We start from the raw sequence: 10,235 nt of genomic DNA, 5'->3' as shown, positions 1-10,235 counted from the left end.
GAAAACCATGCTCTGTAAACCCTGTGATTGTGTGGGAAAATCCCAGTAGATCCACAGTTTCTGAAATACTCAGACCGGCCCATTCATGCCATTTTCAAAGTCCCTTAAATCACAATTCTTCCCTATTTAGATGCTCAGTTTGAACCTCAACATGTCAATACACTGAGTTGCTGCCATGTTATTGGCTGATTAAATATTTGTGTTGATTGAGGAGTTTAAAGGTATACCTTATGATCTCCCCAACAACATATAGTTTAAATCAATAAAATAGTCTATAGCTCAATAAAATTAAATAAAACAGGATCAAACAATTATCTTAATTATCTAAAAAATAAATGAACTCAAATATAATAAGGTAATATAACTATGCATTACAATAAGAAATGCAAAGTGGCTTACTAAAGACAGTATGGCAAAAACCAGATGAAATTAAAGTTTCTTAGATAACAGAGTGCAAAGTGTGATGAATGATGCAGTTTTGAAATTAACTGCATTGTAGAGAGTCACTGTCTTCAGTATGCAGAATTAATCTGAATTAGCAGACCACTAACTTAATCTATTGCAGTAAAAAGCACTATAATAAAACTTAAAGCTATTCAGAGAATGTCGCCCTAATATAAATATAAAAACAGGAATCGAAACTGCTCTCAGAGGAAGTGAGGATGACCAGCTTTCCTATGCTGCTGATGTAAGACTGCAACGTCTGAATTTAGACTGTGTGACATCCTCAGTAACAAGGAGCAATGGTCAAGATGGACCTGCAGCTGATTCATTTTGTGGCTGTTTCTTTAAACAAACTCTTCTTCATATAACAGCAGCATTGTGATTGCACATTAAACCAATCTGTGCTCACAACGTCCAGTCTTGGTGTTTTTCACATCGTGTACTAACACACACCTATGCATCAGTGAAGCTAATCCCCTGGAGGATAGTTTGTAACTTTGTGGGAAAGTAAATGAAACCACTTCCTGTGACAAAAATCTGCTCATTTAGATAACTTGTGTGAATATGATAGGTCTGTATGATAAATCGCTAAATATGTAGGTTAGCAATTATCATTATTATTATTATTCTGCATTCAACTAAATGATAACAAAATTGAAATGGTAACAAATTGTTTATTATGTGTGGACATAACATTAGCTCATCACTTGAGTTAGGTTACTGTTTTATGCTTGAATGACTTAAAGGTCAGTGTAAAACAGTTTTTAAAAATTTTCATCTGAAAATGTTTAGGTACAAGGACTGGACTGAAAATGAGTGAAAAAGAAAAAAGATTTTCTTCAAAAAGCCTGGAGAGCTATTTAGGGGCGCATTTAAAAAAAAAAAACTAATTTAAAGGAATAAGGGGTGGCTCAAGGCATTTACACAGTACTGTATTTAAATAAATAAATAAATGTCAAGGAAAGAAAATGATCCAGTCCCCGCGACCCAGAATTGGACAAGCGGAAAACATGGATGGATGTTAGAAACGAAAAATCCTAATTTTCTGTAACGCTTTTCTGTGCTTTTATTATGAAAACCGTCGCAGCGGAAGTCTGATTCTCGTTAGCGGAAACAGGTTGTTAGCTCCAGGAAATCAGATGGTTGAAAAAAAGCCTTTCTTTCTGAAGCAGAACCCACCCTGTATACAGTCAGATAGATACCGGACCAGTAATAAACTGTAGCCAATGGACGGTGGGATTATAACACTGAGTCTGCGTCGATAACGGGCCCGGTTGCTAGGGCGCCGGGCTGGGCCGGAACCAGAACCAGGCCCAGGCTAAGGGAAGGACGCAGTCAACGCTGCGGCGACACCGGCGGGCTGCTGTGGGGACTATCATGCGGTTTAGGGATAGGGGTCTAATGTGTACCACCGTGACCTGCTGTCAGTAGATAGACAACAAGTTCACTGATCAAAGCCAGCGCTTGTGGTGAATCACATCGATCTAAAGGCTGAAAGCTCGAGGATGGCACAGCGGGATTTCAGCCAGGCGCGAGCTAGCTTTAAGGCTAGCTAACGCCGGAGTTGCCGGACATCAACTTTTGCTCTCTGACTAGCTGGAAAACGTAGAAAAACCCAAGTATGAGCGGTTGAGCTGTGTTTATGTGAATGAGGGGGGTTATTGTATATCGTTTAACTTTTGTGGCTTCTCTCGTTAGCTCTCGTAAAGGCCTGATAAATGTTTGTGGAGCGAGTATAGCAGTCGATAGCTGCTAAGTTAGCCCGCCTTGACCGCCCCAATGAAAGAATACAAAGTTGTCGTGCTGGGCAGCGGCGGCGTCGGGAAATCCGCGCTCACCGTGCAGTTTGTCACCGGCACTTTTATCGAGAAATATGACCCGACTATCGAGGACTTCTATCGGAAGGAGATCGAGGTGGACTCGTCGCCCTCCGTGCTTGAGATCCTGGACACGGCGGGGACGGAGCAGTTCGCGTCCATGAGAGACCTGTACATCAAGAACGGACAGGGCTTCATCCTGGTTTACAGCCTGGTCAACCAGCAGTCTTTCCAGGTACCCCAGATGCACCACACACACCTGGAAACTGCAACCGTATGTGGTTAATCAGGCTGTGATTCATACTTCTCATGCAGGGAATGCTACAAGCCACATTATCGAGATTAAAATGGGAAGGGTAGGGCTCATTTGGATCCCCAATATCTCCATATAGCACTCATTTGTTGAAGGATGGCACCACACAGGAAACAAACAGTGCATAAGAAAGCTTAGATAACTATGAACCAGGTCTACTAAAGAAAATAGTCATCCCACGTCCTGATATTTTAGAGCCTTCAATATTAGCACTCGGTATTTAATGGATAATTACTTTTGAAGTACCAATAAATAAAAGTAACAGTGCTTTAACTGGATGTGAAAAGACGTTTTGGCCTTCCCGAAAGGAAATGTTTAGCAACCCTAAAATAGATATTTGCATATTTCCAAAACTATCAGGAAGATTCACAAATGTCTGCTGGGTAAAACAAAGCTTTACGTCAACAATGTGACCATTTTTGAGCCAGAAAAATCGTAATTAAATGTTTGCATCATGAAGACATTGTGCCTATTGAGAAATAACCAAAGTACGCATCTGCTTGATTATTCATTTTTTGTTTTGTTTAAATTTCAATGTCTCACACCTCTTATTTTTCTCAATCTTTAAGGACATCAGACCAATGCGAGACCAAATAGTGCGAGTGAAGCGCTTTGAGAAGGTGCCGCTGATTCTGGTTGGTAACAAAGTCGACCTGGAGTCTGAGCGTGAGGTGGCCGGATCAGATGGACGGGCTTTGGCTCAAGAGTGGGGCTGCCCCTTTATCGAAACTTCTGCCAAGAGCAAGACGATGGTGGATGAGCTGTTTGCAGAGATCGTCCGGCAGATGAATTACTCCTCGCTGCCGGAGAAGCAGGAACAGTGCTGCACAGCCTGCGTGGTACAGTGAGGAAAAGGTAGGGACATCCTCTAGCAGGGCTGTACCCATGCTCTGGACACACAGCACAGTTGGCCCCTCACTATTTTTACAAAATGTGATAAAATGTCCCTGTAGAGATGGTTCACAAGACTGTGTGGTGTTTTGAGTGCAGTGTGAGGGAGAGAGAGATTCGACTGGAAGTGAGAAAGAAGAGTGGGTGGTGCTGCTCTGGGCAAACTGTTTGGTTTATCTTGTTATCATAAGATCGCAGAAAGTATGCGGCATGAAGAATGCAACTGTCTGCCTGCTCAGGGCTGGGAGGAAGAGCAGGGGGCAATGAAGCAGATGGTCCTATGAGGCGAGCCGCAGAAAGAGGAAAATGTGACATCCTGAAAAAGAATTTATGTTCCAAAACAGGAAGTTCAGTTTAGATTCTGTGAGAGATGCAACCGCAGTTTAAAACCCACCAGCCTTTTAAATCTTATGCAGCTGTAGGATTCTCGCAGGTCATTTAGTCTCAAATTAAAACAAGAAAATCAAGATGGCTGCTTTAAAAATTCTGAGTGCTAAACCGTTAATCATTACTCTGTTAATTCATTGTCATCTTATGGTAATATATGAGGTTGATTCTCCATCAGTAGCTTTAATTTGGACTTTTAAGTTGTTTTTAACTAATGATGACATCTGTTAAGTTCAGGATCAAAAATGTCTCAGATAATCAATAATAAGTCATCCTTAAACCCTTTGGATTTTATTTGAGTCCATGAACACAGCAGATTACTTTTTTTGAAGTACTTTTTCACACTAGAAGTAAACACAGTACAAAACATACAGCTGAGTTTTATAGATGCTTCTGTAGACAGCAGGCACAGATGTGCGTTCCAGATTTTTGAGTTAAGACTGGAATGATATCTGATCCAGTTATTAGATCAGTGAATCCCCAGCTCGGTGTTTTTTAAAAAAAAAAAAAAAGAAAGAAAGAAAAGTCCCAGTGAGCCAACAGATCTGACATTTTAATTTATTATGAATTTATATACTGCTAGCTAAATGCACAACAGTATCATAAATGCGTTTTAGGGCAAAAATAAATGTAGTAGAATAAATGATGCCCCTCTCTTGAGACTCCTGCAGATATTGTTACTACTGTAGAAAGAGAGTGCCTACTGTTGTCATTCTGCAGCAAAGTTTAGAAATCTGCCAGATCAAACAAATTTTAATATTAGATTTTAACTGTAATGTTAGATAACCCAAGTAAAAACAAAATGGAGTTTTTTATTATGGGAAAAGATCTATCCAAAATCATGAATGAACTGTGATTAATTCACAGGGGGTACGTTCAGTTTCACTAGTACACACCCTACCAGACATGTTGAATCAGGAAATCACTTAACTAGAACCTGTCTAACAAAGTGAAGTAGGCTAAATTAACTCAAAAAGCAACACATCGTGCTGTGAGTTAAAGAAACTCAAACAGATTAGAAACATTGACATCTGTTAGTATGGAAAGAGTTAAAAAGCTATTTCTAAGGCTTTGGAACTCCAGTGAATCATGTTAAGAGTCATAATCCGTAAATATAGAGAACTGCAGTGCAGATTCCCAGCAGTGGCTGACCTACCAAAATTACTCCCAAGAGCGCATCAACAACTCATCCAAGAGATCACAAAAGAACTCAGAACATCTAAACAACTTTAGGCCTCGCTTCCTACAATAAATGTCAGAGTTCATGATTCAGAGATAAGAAAGAGACTGGGCAAAAATGGCACCCATGGGAGAATTCCCTGGCAAAAGCCACCGCTGAACAAAACAAACCCAAAGACTTGTCTTGTGTTTGGCAAAAAACAAATGTGAGCCTAAAATGTTTCTGTTACATTAGGTGTAGAACTAATACAGCATTTCATAAAAAGAACATTATATCAACAGCCAAACATGGTGGTGGTAATGTGATGCTCTGGGGCTGCTTTGCTGCTTCAGGACTTGGATGACTTGATGTAATCGATGGAACTATGAATTCTGGTCTCTACAAAAACAAAACAAAGCAACAACAACAAAAAAACCCCTGAAGAATATGCTGCCATCAGTTCATGCTTTGAAGCTCAAAAGCATTTGGGTTTTAAATAGGGATGGGAATTGATGAAAACGGTAATTATGAAACGGTATGTTTCAGGTCATTTTACTGAGAAACACGAAAGTAATGTAACAAATTACTTTCTCATTACCTTTTTAGGAAAAGTGTTCGGCATAATATATGTATTACATTATTTGTTTTAAATGTCCCCCAACACAACAAAGACAGGAAAAGCCTCCAACATGCACAAACATTTAACCACACAGCACTTTCAGTAAGGACTGAATCGATAAGGAATCAATCAGTAAATGATATGGATAATGGAATCTGAATCACTAAATTCTTATCAATTCCCATCCCTGGTTATGCAGTAGCACAATGAGATAAGTCCACCTCTGAATGGACTTAAATCAGATTGAGATGCTTTGGTATGACCTTAGACTATTCATGCTTGAAAACCCTCAAAAGGTATCAGTGAATTAAAACAGTTCTGTACAGAAGAGTGGGCCAGAATTCCTCCAAAGTGATGTGAAAGACTCACTGCCAGTTATCGCAAACACTTTATTGCAGTTCTTGCTGTGACTAGCTCTTATGGTTAGAGGACAATTACTTTTTCACATGGGGTCAGGTAGTTTGGGTTAGTTTTCCATAATATATGAAATCATTAAAAACTGCTTTTTGAATTTTATTTGGGTTATCTTTGTCCAATATTAACATTTGTTTTATGATCTGAAACATGTAAATGTGGAAAAAAGAAACAAAAGAGAAAGCAGGGGCAAATACTTTCTCTCAGCACTGTAACTTCACTGTAACCTTTAAGCATCACTTGCAAGCTTTGAGAATTTCCTTTCCTTAAACGGCAAAACTCAGTGATTTAAAAGAAACATCGGGCATTACCGTGTACACAGTAAACATTCCACACAAAAATATTTTAACACAAAATACTGCCATGTGAGTATCAGTAAAGTGCAGTTTTTATCCACAACTTGATTTTATCACACAAACTGTGGCGTTCCTTAAACATCGTTCTGTTTGGGCATTGACCTGCAGGAGGATGTAACCCTGCATGCGTTACAAATAAAGAAGAAATATACCTAAGAACAGTAAATACTGTTGAGCTCCAGGATTCAAATTAGTTTAAGAAAGTAGGTTAATAAGCTACATGAGCAAATTTAATGATGTTTGAAAATAAAAAAAAAATCCAGTATGTGGGCAGCCATTTTGGGTCCAGCAGGCTGCAGTACACTGGAAGAAATTTACTGGACAGTCATCCAAACAGGGTTTTTTTTGTTTTGTTTTGTTTTTTTATTGTGCACATGTGAGTATTTAAGTTTTGGGGGGGAAACATTTTCTTTATGCACCTCGGACATGGAATACTTTATGCCATTTCCTTAGTGGGTTTAAAAAGCATCATAAGGATTGTTAGTAAGGAGACGTGTGCCGTCGATGACTTTTAGTTGTACATTTTGTCTGAGCAGCAGTCCAGAAACCAGGGAAGCTTTAGTTTACCGTTACATGTGGCAGAGAAAAGCATAAAAAAAACTATTAAATAATCCAAAAATGAGTCTGACTTGTATATGAAAATAATAACTTTGACATGCTTTGATCTTAAAAATCATTGAGTTTAACTTCACAAACCCTGAGCTAATGGCCTCCTGTGTTTCTGTCTCACAGACTCATCATTTGTCTGGATCCACCTCAAGCTTTTCGATGATCCGTTAACCCGGGGACAACCTGACTTCAACCCTGCTGATTAAAAACTTACCGCAGCTGGCAAAGTTTCTGCTTGAGGTGGTTTCTGACTTCCTGTCTCAGAGCATCTGACAGGAAAGACGTCGGTCCTATTTTTGATATCATAACTGTTAGAAGATGTTTCTGCTGCAACCTCAACGGCCTTCGCGATGACCCGGGATCAAGTTGGACTGACTGACTTTTACAAATGGCCACCTGTGAATTCGTCTTTTTGGGGTTTTTTGTTTTGTTTTTTGTTTTTTCTGAAATATCCCTGAAAGCAGAAGTGTTTGTGAGGTTGCAGCATCTTTTTAAAGCTGCTTAAATCATTACTATATACTTTAATATTCCTTGTAGTATGTCTCAAGTTTGGAATTTGACAAATTATTTCATATTATTGGAGCATTTTCACTTTTAAGCATGCTTACTTCAGCCAGTTTCCCACCCTGGTGTACTGTGCTGATCTTATTTTGAAAATCTTATTCCGTATAACTTAAACAAATTAAAGTAACGTGAGGTTTTTTTGGGTTTTTTTAGCTCAGCAGGGTGAATAACTGTGGATTAAACCAGTGATGCTTATTTTTAATATTTCAGTAGTGTGAGGCAGTGAAACTCATCTGAAAGCACGCACGCTCAAAAGTGAAAATGTTTTTTTACCGCTAATTCAACTTGAAGTGATGTGGATGAGCCATTTTGCTGTTTTCAGTCTCTACAAGGTGTGACTTGCGTGGACGCCGGTCTTCCATTTTCAGCTTTCTTGAGGGCAGTTTTTTATTTTATTTTGTTTTATTTTTTTGAGGGAGGGGGGAACGACCGCAGGAAGCTCAGCGTGCATATTTGTTTGACTCCATGACGTGTGTCGCTTTAATTATTCAGAGACGCTGATTCCTCATCATTTACAAAAAAAAAAAAAAACTCCCTCTGAAATGTGGATTAATAAGAAGTTCTGACACAGTTAATCAGATTTTACTTTGTATTCTTCTTTTTCTTATAGTAACCTATTTATTAAGAGCTAATGACACGGGCTAGCCAGTTTTAAACTTTGATTTTATACTAGTTATTTGCTTTCTGTGCATTTTTGGGATACATGCTATGTTGTATCTTTGTTTTGAAGCTAAGAATTTAACAGAGCCTTAAGATATCTGTTGCACCCCGTTTGGCCTCATATTTCTTTTGTTTATTTGTTTGTTTGTTTTTCCCCCCCTGGAAGATAACAGCTGTCATTGTTTGGTAATAAACATGCTGGAATCTGCTTTTGTGATGGGACACAAATTTTGTCTTTTACTTGACTAAATAACTCTGACTTGATCATTTATACACTAGGGTAATCAAGTAATTGTTGAATTATTAAATTCACCAGCAGTCCATAACGTAATTGGTGGGTTTATTTTAGTAATTTAATTGTTAAATTCTCAATGAAACTATTAAGAGGAGATTTACAAAAAATGTACATTTTAGTTAGCGATGTAAGTATTTGATCCCCTTGTAAGATGTGATTTGGTGCTTTGTTGTCAGATGTGTCATGCATACTTGGTATAAAATATGGGCATAGCCTGCGTGAACCACTGCATAATTTTGAGCCAGAGGTTACCATTACTGGTTATTTATCAACGCCAGCAAGCTATATTCATAAACTGTGTTAGACACACGCACTTCAGCTAATTTCACTCATCAAAACTGGAGAATAATTTCTTGCGTGGTCTGTACCTCACAGGAAGCTGTAATGTTAGTCAGATAATCCAGAAATGATCCAAAAGGCACCAGCAGCACACAAACGGTAAAGAGATCCAGTTTAATGGCTGAAAATAGTAGATGAGGCCTAGCAGACTACAATCTGATCCAGCTGCCTGTGTCAGGACATGCAGCTGTGATGAATGGGAGAATTATCCACAGAGGTCAGGCTGTAAAATTAGGCATTTTAACATGGGAGTCTCTTTTGGAGTCGCCCTCAAGTAGCCAGTAGAGGAGCTGCAGTTTCTCTTCCTCATTCCAGCTGTAAAGCATGGTGGTGGAGGGGTGATGATCTGGACTTGTTTTGCAGCCACAGGCCCTGGGCATCTTTTAGTCACTGAGTCAGTTCAATGAACTCTATATGAAAGTATCCTAGAGTCAAATGTGAGGACATCTGACAGATAAAGCTTGCCCGAAGTTGGGTCATACAATAGGTCAGTGATCCCAATCACACTAGCAAATCTACATTAGAATGGCTGAAATGGAAAGCAAGCACTGCACAGAGACACCTTTATTTTTTCACATGACTGCTCATATATACAGAAAGATGGAGTTTAATTTTCTCAACTTATAGAAGTAACAAGAAATGTTAAGGATGCTTTATGTTTCCCTAAAAGAGAACTAAGAGCTTAAGATCTCCACAGTTCTGCTGTGAGGAAAGTTCACACCATGTGAAAGGTGCACGGTACCTGAAACCAGCTCTGCCGAGGTTTCCCAGCAATATCTGGGGTTAGCAGTCAATGTGAAAAAAATTAGGTCTTGGGTCCTCTTTGCTGCACCTTGACACATAAATGAGTGCATGCAGGTTTTAACACCATACCTGACACGTGAACTAATAAGGCCCACCCAACAACTTTTGTGATGTTTCTCGTAAAAGAGCAAGAAGAATTCCAACTTTTAATCGTCTAAAAATAAACACTGCCAGTAATAGGCCACACTTTTCATTTCCTTGTTAATGTGTTTGTTTTTTCGTGCACCAGCCTGGCAGTTTGTAGTGTGTGTGTGTTTGTGTGCGCGCGTGCGTGCATGTGCGCACCCTTTGCAGAGTTTTTTTTTTTCTTGCAGATTTCACACATGATGGTGCTGCAACTTCCCACACAGCAGAAAACTGGCTCATCTTCATTGCTACTGCTATTTGGCTGTCAGGTGGAGCTGTTGGGTGCACACTGAATCTGCATCCTGCACTGAGCTGGCAGATGCTGCTGCTGCTGTGTGGGGTCGCTGATGTCTCACAATCAGCAGGCTCATCTCAGCTCTTCAAGGAAACTAAAGTCCCGTTTTCCTGCTGAGTTTATCTCAATCTGCACTGTGAGTA

General features: G+C 39.4%; 1 protein-coding gene across 1 annotated transcript; it reads left to right on the top strand.

Annotated features, from left to right (window-relative positions):
* The first annotated feature begins 1,527 nt into the window (after window positions 1-1,527).
* On the top strand, window positions 1,528-8,442 carry rap2c (RAP2C, member of RAS oncogene family). The gene is made up of 3 exons (XM_003444608.5): window positions 1,528-2,496; window positions 3,144-3,429; window positions 7,133-8,442. Exons 1-2 carry the CDS (start codon window positions 2,224-2,226, stop codon window positions 3,420-3,422), a joined length of 552 nt encoding a protein of 183 aa, XP_003444656.1. The 5' UTR covers window positions 1,528-2,223; the 3' UTR covers window positions 3,423-3,429; window positions 7,133-8,442.
* Window positions 8,443-10,235: the final 1,793 nt, after the last annotated feature.

Source organism: Oreochromis niloticus, linkage group LG2, assembly GCF_001858045.2.
Source record: "Oreochromis niloticus isolate F11D_XX linkage group LG2, O_niloticus_UMD_NMBU, whole genome shotgun sequence".
Taxonomy (NCBI): domain Eukaryota; kingdom Metazoa; phylum Chordata; class Actinopteri; order Cichliformes; family Cichlidae; genus Oreochromis; species Oreochromis niloticus.
This window is presented reverse-complemented; position numbering and strand designations above follow the sequence as displayed.